Source organism: Hydra vulgaris, chromosome 12, assembly GCF_038396675.1.
Source record: "Hydra vulgaris chromosome 12, alternate assembly HydraT2T_AEP".
Classification (NCBI taxonomy): Eukaryota; Metazoa; Cnidaria; class Hydrozoa; order Anthoathecata; family Hydridae; genus Hydra; species Hydra vulgaris.
In genome coordinates this window covers 72,633,318-72,654,098 of record NC_088931.1, presented here as the reverse complement: position 1 = coordinate 72,654,098, position 20,781 = coordinate 72,633,318, and the positions used below count along the sequence as shown (strand labels likewise).

The following is a 20,781-nucleotide window of genomic DNA, read 5'->3' as shown; positions in this document are numbered from 1 at the left end:
AACTCTAATAGTGGTTGCTTGCAGCCTAGTTAGAAGTAAAAATGTTGAACAAAAATTTTTTTTTTTTGAATTTTAAATAGCATTTTCTTTAAATTCAAAATGCAAGTATATCATTTTTTTTTTTTTAACATTAGAAGTCCTTAAATATTATATTAAAAATATTTAACTGGTTTAAATGGATTGGAGATCCAACAAGAATAATAAATTATTATTCTTTTTTTAAACAGCTATGGCTGTTAACTATTTTTTTTCTTAAACTAATTTTTTTTAATTAAATAGTTGATTATTAGTTGTATTTTAGTTGTCTGGAATTTTAATTTTTTTTTCTTTACAGTTAATAAAAACTACCAAAAAAAAAAATTAATACTGTACTACTGAAAATCACAGAAGACAACTCAAGTAAGACATAAACAATATAAAAACGTGTAGTTACATTGCCAACCTTGACTTTTGGAGAAAAAATAAAAAATTGGATAAAATAATGAATTTTGACTTAATTAGTTACCTTTTTTTCCAAAATCTGTAAGTCCAGATCTTTCAATGTCAACAGAATGTATCTGCTGTAATACTTCAACTAAAGAGTTGTATACATTAGTTCTTTCAATAGGAGAAACATTTGCAATGTCTTTAAACACCCTACCATGTACATAGTCCATTAAAAAGAAAGATGTGCCAATTATACTAGAGTAAAAAGCAGGAAAAAAAATTTTGTGAGAAATTTTAAAAATATTCCTTCCATTTAATGCTTTTTTACTAACAAATGATAACAAATGATAACAAACAAACAAAAAATTAAACAAAAAATAAATAATGTTATTTTTTCTTCTTCTTTTCAAATTATCAATAAAAAGTTATTAAAAAATAATATTACTGAAAAACTATAAATAAAATCATATTGTTTACTTAAAATATCTAAAAACACTAAATTAAACCTAGAATCTTCACACAAACAAAGCATTTTAGGAACAGGTACACCAAATTCATTTAAAGCTTTCATCACCCTATGAAAATATAATGCATATATTAAGGATTTAATCAATTGTTATATAAAAAACATATAATAAAGTATTACTTATATTCTCTCTCAATTGAATGAGCAGAAGGTAGCAGCTTTCCTGGCTAAATAAATAATATAAAATTAGTAAAGCAAAACAAAAACAAAAAATCTTTTTTAAAAAAATAAAATATTTATTGAAAATGAGAATTTAACTGAAGAAAATAATAAAGCATTAAGCAAATTTGAAACACTTTTTAAATACTTTATCAATATTTAATATTTCACCGACAGTTTGTATTTTACAACAAAAAAGACAAATAATGATTTATCTTTTCTTAAAATAATACAATTATAATTATACATATAATATAATTATATATGTGTGTGTGTGTGTGTATATATATATATATATATATATATATATATATATATATATATATATATATATATATATATATATATATATATATATATATATATATATATATGTATATATATATATATATATATATATATATGTATATATATCTATATATATATATATATATATATATATATATATATATATATATATATATATATTTATATATATATATATGTGTGTGTGTGTGTATATATATATATATATACATATATATATATATATATATATATATATATATATATATACATATATATATATATATATATATATATATATATATATATATATATATATATATATACATATAATTATATTATGTGTACTTATAATACATAACATAACATAATTATCATAACCTAATACATAAAATAAGTCTATAATACATAATATGATACATAACATAATACATAGCTTAAGTCTACAATACATAACATAATACTATTTTGTTTATGGTCAGCCTGTAAGATCAATGGTTTAGACAGTGACAGTATGCTTAATTTGATAAGCTTGAATAAAAAAACATATTATTCATCCTTTGCATCCTTTGCCATCCCAATTGTTCCTTCTTACAAATACTTGTCTTTCCTCAATGCAGAAGATCGCAATGCAGAAGATTGCATATTTGTTTATTCAGAGATGCGTAGTATGGTGAAGAAAATTATTTCTTCTTCAACACCTTAGGTGATACACAAGGACTCAGGCAGTAAAATATGGACAGCTTTAGTGAATGCAGTCATTTAGATCAGAGCTTTTAGCTTTTTTGCATGAACTAACTGTTCATTAAAAATATTGCTTATTAAATACAAAATTTGGTTTTATACTTGTTACAGTCATATGTTTGTAACATTAATGTTACAAACATATATACATAACAAGTATCATTTGATGCGTGAGAAAAAATTTTTTTAGACAAGCTATAAAAGTTTTTACATTTGTATTTTAAGAATTATTACAACAATTAAAAATTCCACAACAAAAGTGAATTATATATTAATGTAATTTATATATAAAATATATAATTAATTACATAAAGTAATAATTATTATGCAATAATTTAGGGTGTAATATTTTTATTCTTTATCAATTAAATAATTTTATGTTTTATCAATATAATTTAAAGTGTAATAATTTTACATTTATTTGTTAGCCCAATCTAATCAAAAACATTTGCATTTTTATTAGTACACTTTTTTAATTTTTTTTTTGTTGCAACAACTGTGATTTTTAAGAAGCATTACAGTTTATTATGCAATTAATTTTTATAAAAATGACTTTGCTTTTTTTATTTTAGTTACAATGATAATTATACTTTTGGGAGAAAAAATTATACTTTTGCGACAGACATAAATTGCTCCCTTAAATCATTTTAGGTGAGTGAGGGCTAGAATGATTAGCTAAATGCTAATGTTTATAATATAATTTAATATTGCAACTCTGAGTTTCATGTGTTACCACAATCATCAGGCAATTAGTAAAAGTTTAATTTTGCTACAATTTGTTTAGTCGAAGTTACAGTTTATACTTGTATTTTGGATCGTTACGAGACAGAAACTGATTAGTAGTTAGGCTAATAATATTATTAATTTGTTTTTAGTTAGCTAATAGTTGTGAAATAGTTATGTTTAATGTTGCTTAAAATATTTGTTTATGTCATAATGTGCATTATTTATATATTAAAAAAATTAAAATTGATATAAAAATATATCTAATATTATGAAATATATTGCAATAGCTGTGTATGTGAGTAATTTATTAGTAAAAAATTTATTAGTTTGCGTAGAGATATATGAAGTAGAGTAATATAGTTATTGTTTCTAGTTAGGTTTGTAGCGAGCTTTATAATTTTTTAATAAGAATTTATTTTCGTGGCAGCACTTTGATATTATATATATATATATATATATATATATATATATATATATATATATATATATACATACATATATATGTATATATATATATATATATATATATATATATATATATATATATATATATATATATATATATATATATATATATATATCAGTGGTGTACACTTGGATTTTGGTCGGTCACCCAGCGGGCGACTGAGAGTAGTAGTTTAGCTAATCTCCGTTGCCTGCCAATATTTTCAGTCGTCCATTTTTTAACAAAATTCGCATTTTGCGTAATTCTCATGCAGTAAAGTCTTAACTATCTCTCCTAAACTCAATTTTTTTTTAAACATTAAATTTTTTTTTTCTGGCTTTCACAACTTTATATTTAATGATGATTACATTATGAACAAACAAATGAGGAGAGAAAAAAGAAATCGACCGATAATTGTTCAAAATAATTTTTTTATTTTTTGCAACGTAATTTGATTGGTAGCAAAAAGAGGTTAAATAAAAGCAAACTTTTTACGTATTATTTTTTTAAATTATATTTAATGATGATTACATTATGAATAACGAGGAGAGAAAAAAGAAATCGAGCGATAATTGTTCAAAATAATCTTTTTATTTTTTGCAACGTAATTTGATTGGTAGCAAAAAGATGTTAAATAAAAGCAAACTTTTTATGTATTATTTTTTTTAATTATGCAACTTGATATTTATCATTTCTCTTAGAATGTTACAACAAGATAATATTTAAATAATAAATAATGCATACGTACGCAGAAGGGAGTGGCCATTATTATGTTAAATAAAAGTCATCATCTTTAATTTTGGGCGCATAAATTTTGCTTATAGAATTATTGAAATAATAATAATAATGAAAAAAAAATAGAGTCACCCGGTCGGGCGATTAAACTGCATCAAAATAGTATTTCCAGTAGCCCTTCCAAAGATTCTGGTGGCATTTGAAATCGAGCGACTGCTAGTGTACATCACTGATAAATATATATATATATATATATATATATATATATTTATATATATATATATATATATATATATATATATATATATATATATATATATATATATATATATATTATATATATATATATATATATATATATATATATATATATATATATATATATATATATATATATATATATATATATATATATATATATATATATATATATATATATATATATATATATATATATATATATATATATATATATATATATATATATATATATATATATATATATGAAGACCTCAGTGGAAAAACCGGCGTTGTCACATTTAAAAAGTATTGAGAAAGTATTTGTTGATCATTAATAAATGTCTTTATTTAAAGCAAAGAAAAAAAAATTTTTGTTTAAAAAATTACAAAATGTTTTGTTTTGAATAAATTTTAAATAAAATAATTATAATATATATTTTTTTAAATTGCTTAGTTTCATTTGCTTTAAATAAAGACTTTTATTAATGATCAATAAATACTTTCTCAATACTTTTTAAATGTGACAACGCCGGTTTTTCCACTGAGGTCTTCATATATATATATATATATTAGGGTGACCCAAAAAAACAAAAAAAAATTTAATGCTGAGGTACCCTTTGGTTTTCAATAATTAATATGAGTTCCCATGCAATATTTTGAGCGTTATGAACATCTTATACATGTTTGTATAAGATATTTAATAAGATGATTTTAAACATAAATAATAAATAAAATGCTAAAAATCAGTTTTTTAACAGATTTCAGTAGACAGCCTTTCAAAACCAATTCCTGTTCAAGGTGCTAATGTGACCATGTCCACCAAATCCTCCTCCTATCCTTACCCCAACCTAAAGGACTCCTACACCTGCTACTGTCTGCTATTTATAGTTATAGCTATATGAGGAGCCGATCTGCAAAAGTCACAAAAATAAAAATTTTGAGTTAATTCCATTTCCAGATTCTATAGACTGAAACCTATCATGTATATAAACATTAGACTAATTAAAAGTTCTTTTTGTCCTAAAAATAAACAAAGAAAATATTAATTTATGTTGATGTGCAACTATGAGTAATTCAGTTTTTCTTCATTTTATCAAAAGCAATTTACTCAAACTTAACGCGTTTTGCAAATGGGCTCTTCATATATGGTTCTTATTACATAAATACTCTACTCCGTTAAAATTATATATATTTTTTTTATTTATTTGTTGTTTTTTTTGTATAGTTTTTAATTATTTTTTATATTTTATTTTGAATAATTTTTTGTTCAAATTTTTGAATATTTTAGAAAAATCGAAGGAGCAAAAGCAAAAAAAGAGCTATAACACTGATCAATTGCAACCCAAGAAGATCTCTCTACCTCTCTGAAACTCCACTGTGCCCTCTACCTAACAGACAATTACCTACTAATGGTCATGTTATCAGATATTTTTTGTAAGTCATTTCACCAGGGTTAAAAGATTCATGCCAATGAAGACTTATTGTTTAGTTTAGTTTGTACCAACCAGATGCTAACTATAATGCAAAGCTTATGTATGGCAGCATCTACCTAGCACTTTTAGACATACGTTTTAACTAATCAGTATTTATATCAATAATTGTTCAGAAGATTTGAGTTTCAAAGGCTAACTTTATTTTTGCCCTATACTTTGTTTCTTTATAATTGAAATTCAGAAAAGTTAAACATGCACTATTAAATGACCTCAATCATCAATAAGGATTAGGATTATGTGGTTGATAGTGCTTTATTAAAAAGGCAACTATACTTGTTGTCTTTTCCTGAAGTGTGTTATTTTGGCGTTGGCTGATTCTGATCTTGACAGGTCTACCAAAATTATCATGGGTTAGCTACTTACATTCCCTTTACCAAATAACAAAGATTTAAGCTCAGAAGTTCCTGGTACAATATCCATCTTGAAGACCTAATCACAGAGTAGAGCTGAATGCTTCGCAAAAAATTGCGATGATTGGAGCCTGGGAACAAAAAAAGCCCCAAAATTTTTGCTCCCCCGCCCCAAACGTGAGGGCAACAAGTTGATGAAATATTCTTTATTCATCAAGAAATTTTAAGTTTCATAGTAAAATTTCTCAGTGTTCAAAAATTATGACCATATACATTTTGCAACCCCCTCAAATTGAGGGGGGTTTAAACTTTATATGGTCATAATTTTTGAACGCTAAAATATTTTACTATGAAATTTAAAATTCATTGATGAATATAAGTTTAGTTAAAAATAATACAAAAAATATTTCATCAAGTTGTTGCTCTCACGTTTGGGCAGGGGGGAAAAAATTTGGGGGCTTTATTTGTTCCCAGGCTCCAACCATTGTAATTTTTTGCAAAGTATCCTTATTTGAAATAAGTATAAACATATAAATGTTTGGAGTTTGCTCTATGTCTGGAAGTCAGCTACCTCAAAGACCAAAAAATGCTGGATCTGCCCTGTATATATGTATATATAAGGGCTCAATTTAACGGTCGGACATTGATGCCCCCCGTACTATTTTCAAGATCCAATTTTTTTTTTAATCAGAAAATTAACAATGGTTTGTTGCCCTTCTCTAGCAGGTCTCAAGAATGGTCTGAGGGGGCAGCCGTTGTCCGACCGTTAACTTGAGCCCTTATAACACTTCGTCCGTTGCAATCCTTATAACACTTCGTCAAAAAATTGCAATCTTTGTTTATACGAAAAACTCCTTATTTTAACATATAAAGGTGATAACTTGTTAAATAAACGAAATGAGTTGATTTCAAATTTTAGCGATTTTTTTTGTTTTTGAATTTGTATTCAATGGCTAATGATTGCCGTATAGGCATGAAACTTAAAGTACCATAGAAAAAGTTGTTTTTTCTTCGTTAATATATATGTATATATATATATATATATATATATATATATATATATATATATATATATATATATATATACACACACACATATATAAAACTTATACTAAAAATTAATTTATACCATTTGTGTAAAAAAAAGTCTTAATGGCTCTTTGTGTTTAATCTTGACAAAATTTTTAAATAATCGAGGAAAGTTATTAAATTTTGTTTTTAAAAAAACCACAAAAACACAACTTAATAGACTAGAATATTTTTAATTTTCTTAATTCAGAATATTTTTTTTTACTGCACTTTTTATTTTTTATGCATGCACCTCATTTTGCTTTTGTCTATAAGTCAACCTAGCTATAAATGTTTTATGCTTTCTGTTTTATACCAATCTTAACTTGACAAGAAAATTACAAAATATTAAAAAAATTGTATATAGTGTCTATTGAAATTGCTCACAATTGTCTGATTTTCATAAAATTTAGCAGGTGGCGTTTTTAGGTTTTCTTGAAAATACATAGTTTAATGAGCTATGTTTATAGGTTTTCAAAAAAAACTTAACTTAATGTTAAACAAATCTTTCAACAATAAACCATTATTTGTAAGTAAAACTTTTGTTAACTACAGTAAACAAAATATGTTTAATAACTTAAATAGCACCTTTAGAAATAATCATAATATTATTAAGAATAAACTTACTGGCTTTTTTCTTAAAACAATTTCTTGACCTACACACTTAATATAGTATGTGGGATTAGACTGACCATGTTTAAACTTTCTTAGTAAAAATGGTTGTCCATCATCTTTTAAATGCAATTTAGAAATCTATAAATAAAATTAAAAAACTATCTGGATCAGTTTATTTGTATATTTATCAGTTAATTTGTATTATTTGTATCTTATAAATATACAAATAATATAAAAATGATAAAATTATTTAGTTAAAAAACAAAAATGATATAAATGTAAAAAAAAATGATTTAAAAAATGATACCAAATTATACAAAAAATAAAATATAAATTAAAGTTATACAACAACAAAAAAAAATAATTTGTACAAAAATTATAAAAAAATTTTAAAGAAAAAATAAAATTTAAAACAAAAGTCAAAAAAACAATATATCCAAAAATAAATTATAGACAATTTTAAATATAAATAATTAAAAAAAAAATGAATTTAATCATATTTAATATTTTATTTCTTATTAATTTTGAAACTTACTATAAAATCTTTTAACAATTCAACTGGTAACTGATGAGGCTCTTTAACATCAGTTGTTCCAGGGATAATGTGTTCAAACGTCATATTTAAAACTTTTTGAAGTTCATTTAAGGCAGAATATTGATCTGAAACCTATGCGGACAAAAAAACTATAACTGTTATTTATATATTACACATTAATTTAAATAAATAGTGTACACACTTGAAATGAAAAATAATTAACTGTATAAACCTTTATTGTATTTATTCCAAGAGAACGAGCATTTTTAAGATTTTCACCAAGGTCATCTAAAAAAACAGCTTCTGAAGGTTCTACAGATAATCTGTCTAAGGTTAGTTTATAAATGTTTACATTTGGTTTACGCAATCCTTCAACGCACGACTCTACAATCTAAAGAAGCAATAATACAGGCCAACATAAAATTTTTTATGTCCTGGCAAGCATATTTTGTACAACATTTCACATTTTGATTTTAAATATGCAACTCATTTTCTACCATCGCACCAAGTTGTAAATATATTTGTGTTCAAATTTTTATCATTTGGGGTAAAATCTCTAATGCTGTTAAAAAAAAATTATTCAAAAGTATGTCAACCTGGGTCTCAAAAGAAGCATATTTTCATTGAGATTTTAAAATAATATTTGCTTTTAATAAAAAATATATTTACTTATAAATACTTTTTATATTTTTGCTGAGAAACATTTTATATTATTGCTGAGAAATATTTTGCATTATTACTGAGAAACATTTTGTATTATTGCTGAGAAACATTTTTTCAAAACTGTTTTAAGAGTTAGAAGCATTTTTTCACAATTTTTTTTTCAATAAATTTTAACTAAAAATACTAATTTTTTCTGAAATCTCAATAAAAACATGCTTTTTTTGAGACCCAGATTGGCATATTTTTGAACAATTATTTGTTGATAATATAAGAGATTTTCCCTAAATACTAAAAATTTGAACCCAAATATCTTTATAATGAGAAATGTCATCCAAAAATTGATTTGTAGGAATTTAAAAAAACATACCACATCAAATAGATTTCTATCAAGAGGCATTGCAGTTCTATTACCCTCAATGAATGCATTATTTGTCAGCAACGCAGTTTTTATTCCAACTGATCGTATTTCTTTGATAGCAGATATAACATCTGGGAAAGGTTTAAGGTATTCATTTGATTTTGTCCAAACTGAGAAAATTTCATCCTCTAATGGAATTCCAATAACTTTTTTAGCTTTATCAGAGAGAACTGATGAATATTCCTGCAAATTAATATATCCCTTTTCCAACTGACCTAACAAGCTTGAATCACCACCATCAAAAAATAGTTTATTCATTTGATCATCAGACAAATTATGTTTCTTTGCAAATTTCTTAAACAAAGGCAAAGGTGAAGGAACTATTACACCACCCATGTCAAAAATTACAGCTTTAATAGATGAACATTTATTTGACACTTTTTTTATTGTTACCATTCTTAAATGAAGATTTAATGGAATATATTTGTGCAGTTGTATCATTCTTGTATTTCTACAAAATAAGAATTTTGAAAAAAAAGCGATAGTTCCGAATCCAAACAATACTTTATTTAATTTAATTAAAACTCCTATTATGGATGTAACATTTTATTTTTTTGAATTAATTTTTATACAATATTTAAAAGGAGTATAGATACCCTCGTTATCAAGTACAATGCATATGTGTATATATGATATATACATTATTCTTGCATATGTGATATATACATTATTCTTGATTACGAGGGCATCTATACTATATAAAATTGATTCAAAAAAAACCTCTGTTATATTTAATATTTTTGTTTAATATTTAACTAAATATTAAACTCTTTAAAAATGTTTTTTAAAATTTAAACAATATTTTAAGATTCATCTAACGTCAAGTTTAAAATTTTTATTATTTTGGATTTGTTTTGAATTTAAAAAGCCGAAACGCATGCGTAAAAGTATGGCAGAAAACCTTTACGTCGCGCAACCGGATGCATATTTACTCTATACAGTACGCAGCACAGTGGGCCAGAATGCACTTTTACTGGACAAAATTCATAACTAATTTAATATTAGAGCTATATTCACTAAAATTAGTATGAGTACTAATATGATGTCTGCGCTTTTTATGAAGGTAATATTTTTTTATTTCGTTGCTATGGATACCTTTATTTTGCTTAGCAACAACCTACTTTTGTTATCTGCAGATATTTTATAAGTGCTATATTCACTAAATTTGGCACGAGTACCAATATGAGATCACACTTCTTACAAAAGTGATAATTTTTTAAATTTAGTTGTTATGGATTCTTATATTGCTTAGTTACCGGATACTTTCCTTAGTTACAAAGTGGTAAATTGATATTTGAATATCTTATCGGATTTTTGACCCACCTATATTGAATAAAAATTGAGTATTTAGGTAAATAATGTTTTAGGAATAATAAAAGCAAAAAATAGTGCAAGAAAACGTTATCAATTTTAAATTACATCAAAAAATTATAAAACAATAATATCGTTTGAAGATTGTTTAAGTAATTGTAAAACATCTGAAGGAAATGCTTTATGATTTGTTTGGTGTGATGTTGATTTACGCAATGATGAAATAACAGGATCACTGGAAACTAGGAGTCTATTGATAAGATCAGTATTTGTTGCTTTTCTGGATGTTTGAGCCTCTTGAGCTTCCTCTGACATAAGTCCGATGGGTAATGTAAGGCTTTTAATTATGTCATGTCCATGTATCAATACTTTGTGAACTGATTGAGCCATGTAATACCATGGATAAAGGGACACATATAGTCTAAAAGTGTAAAAACAATAATCCTTGAACTTTAAGCAGTCTATTTCATATCCTGAAGAGAGCGTTACCAGGATAATGTAAAATCTGAATATAAGGTTTTGGTCAATACCCAGAATTTCAGCTGTTTGTTCATATGCTGCAAAAGCACGCCTTGAGGTATTGCCATCATTACTTGTTCCAGAACCACCACTTTTAGGGAAATCAACAACAAGTCCTATTTTGTTCATAAAATCAGTCTGAATATTTTGTTTAGCTACAGATGCCTTTTCTTTGTGTTCTTTAGATCTTGCGTGCCACTTTCTTGTTTCTTTTTTATATGCAATGTGCAATAACATCTCAAAAAATCGAATCCATGCATGAAGACTGGAAAGACCATATTTGAACTCTCTGTTAGTATAATCTATATTAAGGATATCAAGACTATTCATATTTTTTGGAGAGACACCACACACTGAACAGCATTGGTATGAGTTATTTTTTTCAGATAATATTGTTTGAACCTTCCCATCAATCATTGTAAGTTCAATAATACAATTCACTTCAATAGAAGATCCGCAAACCTCTAATAAAATCATACCCAAGCTTTCTATCTCACTTTTAATGTACTGATCTTCTTCAATCACAGATTCCTTGGATTCCATTTTGTATGCAAATCTTATGGGTCTACAATAGGCTGTGGAGGACGACTTTTGATTTCTCCAAATAGGCACCTTTTCGTTGCTGTTGTTAAATCCAGTCAAATCCAATGGGACAAGACAAGTAATAAATAATGATTCTTCACGCTTTAAATCTCTGTTAATGTCGGGTTCTGATAAAACTTGTTTATAAATGCTTTGGCCAGTAGCACCATCAAAACCAGCCTTACACGTTAGTGTCATTGTTTTTATTGCTTTGTCGTTCAATATCAAGTGCCTTAGCACAGGTTCCTGAACTGCACAGATTCTTTGCAAAGTATGAGTCATTAAATCTTTTAAAGGAACTGAAGCTGAATAGTCCTCCATTGTTATGTTTGCAGGATAACATTTCAATTTTGCATCTCTGACATCATTGTAAGCGGGGTAGATGTTATATTCTTTCTCCAAGGCTCCGCTTCTAATCAATTGATAGGAAGCTTTTGTCAGACTTGCATCAATTATTAAAGCCAGTGCTTCGTCTGCTGAATATTTAGTTGCTTTATCTGTATTTGATATATTTAAAACATTCTTGGCAGCAATAACAACAGATTCATCTCTAAATTTTTTATTAGCAGCAAAAAATAATTCATTGGATGAATGAGATTCAATTAAACAAGATACACGCCGTTTTTTAGTTTTATTAGAACTATTATCAAATGCAACTGGTTTTCGACCACGTCTACTTGCAGTTGGTTCATTGTCTTTTTTTTTGACAATTAAATATTCATTAAGCCAGTTCACAAACTTCTTTTCAAAATTTTTCACAGTATAGTTTACAGATTTCCACTTTTTTTTATACAAGTAAACAAATCGTTGAACAGCATGTCTAAAATCAACGTCTTTAAAATCAGCAAATTTTGGCTGAATAAATTTTAATATATCTTCAGTAATATTTTGTTTTGAAATACTAAGATTGTTTATTTGGAGAAAATTATGAATGTCTAAGTTTAACAAAACCATATCTAAATAATTATTGTAACAAGTATTTTGTATTTAAAAGTAAAATGTTATAATATATATGCCGCCTGGACTACTAATACTTGTTAGTAATTAAGTTACTACAAGTGTTAGTAATTAAAATTAAAAGTAATTAAATTACTGTCAGTGTTAGTAATTAAATTACTAACAACTACCGAAAATATGTTGTTGCTATGTTATGCAAAGTAAGGTATCCATAGTAACCAAAAAAAGTTAACCTCATAAGAATTCTGAATCTCATTTTAATACATACCCCCAATATTGTGTATTTAGCGCAAGTAAAATACTGTTAAAACAACGTTAATGTAAAAATGAGTTGTTGCTATGCAAAATTTAGTACCATAGCAACCAAGTTAAAACATACATAAAATTTGAACGGGGATTTCAGGGGACGAGCAATCAATTAAAACTCGATTGAAGCATCATATAGCTCAAATAAATATAAGACAACACATGGCAAATTGTGGTAATTATTAGTTATTGTGCGGCAAAAAATAAGTTTCTTATGAAATTTATTTTTTTGATCTGTGATTTTCAAAGTATAACTGAGATAACATGCTATGGCAAATTTATTTCACACATTGGTTTTTCTTATCTCTAAATACTCTAGAATAACATGTACTAATTTTTTGTTTCAAAAACGTAGATGTAATTGAAATATAACATAACGTTGATGTCAATGTTAATTACTTATTTATAATTTTTTTATTTTTTTATTTTATCTCAATATTCAAATGCTTAGAGTCCTGGTAACTAAGGGATTTAATATAAATAAATTATCAATAAATTTCTCCTAATATATGTAGATACTAAAATTAAATAGGTTTTCAAGATTAGACAACTAAAATTTTTCCCATTTTGTCCACCTACTGGCCCACTGTGCGCAGGTCCGTTTTTAGGGGTTGGAAAAACTACAACTTTGCTAACTTATTTTCCCATTCTATGCTGTCATACAAGACTTTCCTTAAAAAAAATTTTGAAAAATTTTAAATTTCCTGACCTCGCTAGGGGTTTGAATATTTTATATTTAGTACATTTTTAGGGAATTTTTTTTTAATTTGCTGTGCCGGACCTATGCGGAGTTATAACAAAATAATAAATTTTGTGAAACTGCGCTGCGTTTGGAATTAATAAAATTTAAAATGGCAATATCAACACGTTCAAATACTGAAATAATTTTATTAGGACAAACCCACGAAATTGATTGCAGAACTTTGCCTACAAAAGGTGACGTTTTAAGATATTTTTATCACTGCTGCAGATTACTAAATTTCAAAAAAAAAAAAAAAAAAAAAACACCGAAATTATTTCCTGCCCTCTAGATATAAATCACGAGCTGCTATGTAATGATAAAACATGTCAGCCCAAATGTGTTGTTTCTGCTCTTAGAAAACCGTGGCTTATGGGTGGTATACCGCACAGTTGCAGAAGTATTAGGTAACTATTGATTTAAATAATGTTCATAGTTTATTACATAATTATTGATAATTATTGATATAAAAATTTAAGCTAAGTGACAAATGAAAATTTATTAAATTATTTTAGGGAGAATATTTCCAAATTAATATATCATCACAAGAAACTGGTATCATATCGTTCAAAAAAAACGGAAACACAAAAGCAGCATGAAAATATTTTTTTGGCATTAGAAAAAGAATTGTTTGACATAGGGCACCCAAAACTTTATGAAATAATTGAATAAGATAGAATTTGATCAAAAGATGCAAAAGAATACCATATTTTATTTTATGAAGACCAAAAAACTGCAAGAACAATTGACAAAATAGACAATGTTAAAAAGTTTATTTCAACAGAGGGTTTCGCAAAAGGAAAGCCAAGGAGTTTGAGCAAAAGGAGGAATCTGCCACAAAAAACTCAAAGGTAAAACAATTTTCATCAAATAGCAATTGTATTAATAAAACTTAATTGTTATTTTTGTTAGAAAATTTTAATAATGAAGAATTTCAATATAATTACTTTGATGACATTGAAAAACAATCAACTAACATAAAACGAAATAAAATGACAGTAACAGTAGATATTGATAAACTTATTTAAAAAACTACAACATTTTGTGGGGGTTTTGGAATTTCTGTTGGAGTACAGACAGGATTATTAGCATTATTTTTAAGATGTGGAAATATCAATCTTAATGAAGTAAAACTTTCAAAGACAAAAGTAGAAAAATAAAAAAAGATTTATATGTAAACGAATCAGAATTAATTAAGGAAAAAATAAAATAAAAAAATAAAAATAGTTATTTATTTTGCACATGGATACAAAAAAAGTTACGACTTTAAATGAAGACTAAATTTCTGTAGTAAACGAATTTCTAGCTATTGTTGTTACAAGTCCAGACTGGGATTAAAATACAAATGGAAAACAGCAGGATGAGCTGCTAGACATAGCTGAATGTCAATCGGGAAAAGGATATGATCAAGCATTGGCATGTTATAATGTTATAAAAAAGTTTGGAATTGAAAGCTTTATAATTGAAATTTGTGCTGACACAGCAGCATGTAACACTGGTTGTAATAAGGGTTGTATAAGTATTTTAGAAGAACTTTTAAATTGACCTTTATTAAGACTTCTTTGTAGAAAACATTCTCAAGAATGACATTTTACATGCAATAAATGCAATCACTAAAACTAAAAGCAAAGGTTCATCAAAATCTATTTATATGAGATTCAAAGCTGCTTGGCCAATGCATTATGAAAATGTTCAAAAAAATACGGATCAGTTATCAAAGTTTCCATGGTGCGAAGTTAGTAGAACTCTATTAGAAAATATGGCTAAAAAAAGTTAATCTTTTTGCAAAAATGCTTTGGAACTTCATACTTTCCCCAGAAATGATTATAAAAATCTGTGTCAATATGTCATTGTTTTTATCGAAAAAAGGGAGGCAGTTCTTGGATTTATTATACACAAACCAGCTGCTGAATATGAAGCTAGATTTATGACAGACGCTTTATACATTTTGGCAATGAAGCTTACTCAACCAACCATAAAGTTTTTAACCCTAGAGGAAGAAACAAAATTTTCAAACAAAATTTTCAAAGATATATGTAGCTTCAGTTCATGCAAAAAACTTTCTTCAATCAAGTCAAATTGTTTCTGCTGCTCATAATGATTTGTGTACGGTTAAAGAGATGATAAAAATGAAAGATTTTGATGTTGATGTTCCTCAAGCTTTTATTTCAAGCTATCTTAGACACTTAAACACAGTTATTATCTTTCTGAAGAAACAATTGTGACTGGAACTTTTACAATAATTTTTTTTTATACGACTAACTTTTTGTTTGAAAAGTAAAAAGGAAGCGATGTTCCAAAAGTTATGTTTTTGTCCAAAAAACGCATGTCTTAATATCTCCCATGCGCATGCGCGAAGCCTGACAATACTATAATGAATAATGAAATGGTCAATTAGAAAGATTCTGCCGATAATTAACCACCATTAAAATGTTGGAAAATTATTGACTTGTCATTAATAGCAGCTGCCACTAAAACTCCAAGAAACCGCTATAAAATGCCTATATAGGTCCACTGCAAATCCACTAAATCAATGTTTGCTGGGAACTTTTTAATTATAATGATATTCTCTAAAAAACAGACAAAAAAAATAACAATATCTCAAAAACGTCTGAAAATATCTCTTAAATAATATTTAATATAAAGTGCTACACACAAAAAAACAGATATTTTTGTAAAAAATTGTGCCCACTCTTTTATTTATGCTTGGTATGATTTTAACACAGAAAGTTTCATGTTTCAAGTTTCTCCACAGTGCTTTGTCTTAGAGCATATAAAAAGCTTTATTGGCCACCCAATCCATGTTTTGTTGCTAAAGTCCTGTAATACAGGACTGTGTACATATAATACAAAGGTATGACACAATCATACAGTGTATATTTATTTAATTCAAAAACATGGATTGGAAAGGCAAAAACAAATTGGAAATATCAAAATTGTTTCTTTTAAGTAGTACTTGATATATTTAATTAAAAATTTACCTTTTTAAGATCATACTTTTGTATAATAATTATTAGAGGTAGGTAGGCAAAATCTATGCTGCTACCTTGGCCGCAGCATAAAGATTTTATCATGTGCTTTTTATAAAATACCCTTTACCATGTGCCTGTAATAAAATTGATATTGTTAACTGTTTTATAAAACTTACATATAAGCTAAACAAAAATTTAAATATGTTCGGCTTATATCATTTATTATAAACTAAATGGGAGCTTATAAAACCAATATATGCTTCAAAAGAAAGAATTCAACTATTTTGTCATTACTATCCAAGAGCAAGGCCAGAGCAATGGGGGTGTGACCCCCCCCCATATCATCGATTTTTTCGTTCATTTAGTCGGCCAATTTGACCCATTTCGACAAGTCAGTCGGCAAATGTAGACCCTTTAGACAAGTTAGACAGTAAATTTAGACAATCAGTCGGCAAATGTCGATAAGGCAGTCGGTAAATTTTAAAAAACAAGCACCTTTTTTTTTTTTTTATTCGGCAAGTTTTGTAATGGCACCCCTCTTCCCACGTGACACCTACTCGCGCCTGCCTGTCCAAGAGTTTTTAAAATCTGTAACAGTAAAGATAATGAATATATATATATATATATATATATATATATATATATATATATATATATATATATATATATATATATATATATATATATATATATATATATATATATATATGTATATATATATATATATATATATATATATATATATATATATATATATATATATATATATATATATATATATATATGTATATAAATCATCTCCTTTATGCTGATGATATTGTCATGTGCACCAGGGCCAAACATATAAATTTCACTTCTTTTGTTAAGTTTTCAAATAGTCTCCAGGTTTTACCGAGAGACTCATGGTTTGATAACTAATCTCACGGTCTTACGGTTAATCCAAAACTCTCACGGTAAATTTTAAAAATTTCAAATTAATTTTTTTCGAATTTACTTTCGCTTAAAACAATATAAATCTCAAAAAAGGTTGTCGTTACAACATAAACTTATGAAAATTAAGTGCACGAGATAGATCATAAAACCGGCACCAACATAAAGCTTTAAACATGGGTTTATTTATATTATAAATCAAATCCAAATTTTAAAAAATGGCGTCAAAGCAAAAATATAAGAGCAAATTTAGCTTAACATGGTGGGCAGAATACCCGGTTAGGGCAATAATTTTGATGATAATGCATTTGAAAAGGCTAAGGTGTTTGATGAGATTTTTGAATAATGATTTTAAAGACTATTATTGAATAATAAGTAAAATTAAAAATGAATTTTTAAAACCCAATACTTTTATATGTTACTTAAACACGAATTTTGCAATCAATTTTTTCTGATATTAATATTTTATTTTACTAAGCTATTGCGGTTAAATTTATTTTTAATGAAATTTTGCTAATCGCATATTAAAATTCTTCTTCTTCGTCCCATATAAAACTTAATTAAAATTAACTAAATAAATTGACTTGTTGCAAAACTAATTATTGAATATAGTATTGTCATCAAGCAAGAGTATGTATGCAAAATTTGAAGAAAATCTATCATCAGGAAGTGACTCAAAAATAGATAGCAAGATTTAATATTAACAGTCAGATTAACAGACAGAGACGAGGAGTTAATAAAAACATTGGGAATAAGGACAATTTTAGCTAATTTTGGTACCAATATGAAACGTTTAACAGAAGTATTTGAAACACTCATTTATAAAATAAGGTACCATAAAATGTCGATTCTGTCTAATGCCATCAAAAATCTTTTCAGACACCTTAGAAATAATATTCCTCATAATAATGCTGAGTTGGAAAGGTTGTTTAGCATTGTAAAAAAAAAGCAAAACTGCCTGAACAGCTGTTAAAAACCAAAAAGAAAGCAAAATAAATTTGTAATTATAAACATAATGAATAAATATGAGTTTTTTATTTATCAAATATAACTTATCACACTATTTTAATTTTTGTTGTTTGAAAAAAAGTTCTTTTTGAAAAACTTTTTATGTGTATCCAGGTTTTTGTGTAAATCTCAAGGTTTTAAAAAAAAAGATTGGAAGGTCTGGTAAAGTTTTAAATAATATTATTTTGATTAACTCTTCTTAAATTTTAGGTTTCATGTTTTTAATTTAACGTTTTACAAAGTTAACTCTTTTTTTAAACTTCATAATTTATGCAAACTTTTTTGTTCGAAAATACTTTTGAAACAAAACTTTTCTATTTACTTTTTAATCGCAATAAGTGAGTTGCGTTTTTTTCTTAATTGGTTTACGTACACAAAATACGAGACAGTCTCTATTTTTAAACTCTTTAATTCACACACGAATTCTCCTGCTTTATTTACTCGACTGTAATCGTTTGTTTCCCCCCATCCAAGATGGTAACATTTCGCGCTATTGAAATATCGTATAATCGCGTAACTTTCCGACTGAGAGGACTATATATTTTTAAATAATCGTATATAATATAATCTTAACTAACTTATATAGTTTAAACATGGTGTTTCAAATTTAGTTCAAGGCGAACAATATATTTATAAAATTTTGATTAAATCATCATGCCAAATAAATATTGTGTGTATGCTTGTCACACTATATTTGTGTATGCTTGTCACACTATCCAAGTGAAAAAAACAAAATTCAACTAGTGAAGTTAGTAAGGTATCAGTGTATCGAATTCCAAGTGATAATGTTGAGCGTGAAAAATAGATAAAAGCTATTCCAAACTCTAATTTTGTTGTTACCAAGTATACTATTATCTGTGAATTACACTGGCCTCCAAATTTTGATACAGTTATAGGGGTGCGTCTTAAAGTCGAAATAACCCAAAATAACGCGAAATAACGTACGAATTAACTGTAATAAACTTAATGTATTCAAATACTTGAGCAACAATTTATAAGAACCCAAATTAAGAAGGTGCTGCGTTAAGGGCATCCCGTATTTTAAAAATTCAGTGGTTCAAAAAATACTTATCTGAACATTTATGGGAACAAAAAAGGTGCACCCAATTGGAAACGGGCTCCTTTGGAAGCGCTGCTGATCTACAAAACACGTAATTGAACAACGATTAATTTTAAATGATATAATGATGCAGAAAAAAATTAAAGATAATAACAGTACTTGTTAGTTATAAATACTGAAATTTTTTAGCTTCTTTTAATTAAAAGCTGTTAAGTGCATATCGACGCAAATTCCTTTGTGCGGATTTAATTTCCAAATGGAATTATCTTTATTTAAAACATTACCAATGTCCCGAAAGAGTTATACAAATCGCTAATGCTAATGTCCAAAGAGAATTTTTTGTGTTAAAATCATTACAAAAAGTTAAATTTTTTGACGGATAGTGTAACAAAGAGCAAATAGTATTTTTTTGAAGCTCTTTTTCTTTCTTTGTACGACTTTCATTTTGTATTTATTTCAATATGAATTGATTGAAGAAAGATCAAGTCAGATACCCTTGTGTAATGTGCTCTAAAGAGTGTGAAGATGGCACAATTTGTTGTGGGACATGTAAAAAGGGGGTTCACGCAACCTGTCTTGAGATGAATGATGAACTGAGATGAGTGGAAAACCCCAAAAACTTTTGGAAAAAATTCATATAAATTGTCATTTATATAAAAAGACATCTCAATTTTAAACAATCAATAGTGGGTACTTTTACCAATTTTTTGAATCACTTCAATCATTCTAAAAGGTAAAGAATCATATAACTTTTTTGTGTACGAAATGTCATTTGCATCCCATGCAGATGCGATGGATGATTTCAAGTCAGCCAGTGAACTATGTTGTTTACCACCTTCAAACACTATATGTGACAGCTGTGCCCAAGTATTCTCAATAATGTTCAGGTCTGGAGATCTAGCTGGCGACTTCAACGTTTCAATTTTACTGCTGTTGAAATATTCCTTTACTATCTTTGCTGTAAGAACG

At 26.5% G+C, this 20,781-nt stretch overlaps 1 protein-coding gene across 1 annotated transcript in view; it reads right to left on the bottom strand.

Moving 5' to 3' along the window:
• LOC100204420 (acyl-CoA dehydrogenase family member 10) overlaps nucleotides 1-9,955 on the bottom strand; it is a 60,788-nt gene extending 50,833 nt beyond the window's left edge. The window contains exons 1-7 of the mRNA XM_065814353.1: nucleotides 9,378-9,955; nucleotides 8,580-8,738; nucleotides 8,348-8,479; nucleotides 7,825-7,950; nucleotides 1,073-1,119; nucleotides 933-1,001; nucleotides 506-681 (exon numbers count right to left, since the gene is read on the bottom strand). Coding sequence (XP_065670425.1) covers nucleotides 506-681; nucleotides 933-1,001; nucleotides 1,073-1,119; nucleotides 7,825-7,950; nucleotides 8,348-8,479; nucleotides 8,580-8,738; nucleotides 9,378-9,869 — 1,201 coding nt within the window. The 5' untranslated portion in view covers nucleotides 9,870-9,955. The remainder of the gene's footprint in view (nucleotides 1-505; nucleotides 682-932; nucleotides 1,002-1,072; nucleotides 1,120-7,824; nucleotides 7,951-8,347; nucleotides 8,480-8,579; nucleotides 8,739-9,377) is intronic.
• Nucleotides 9,956-20,781: the final 10,826 nt, after the last annotated feature.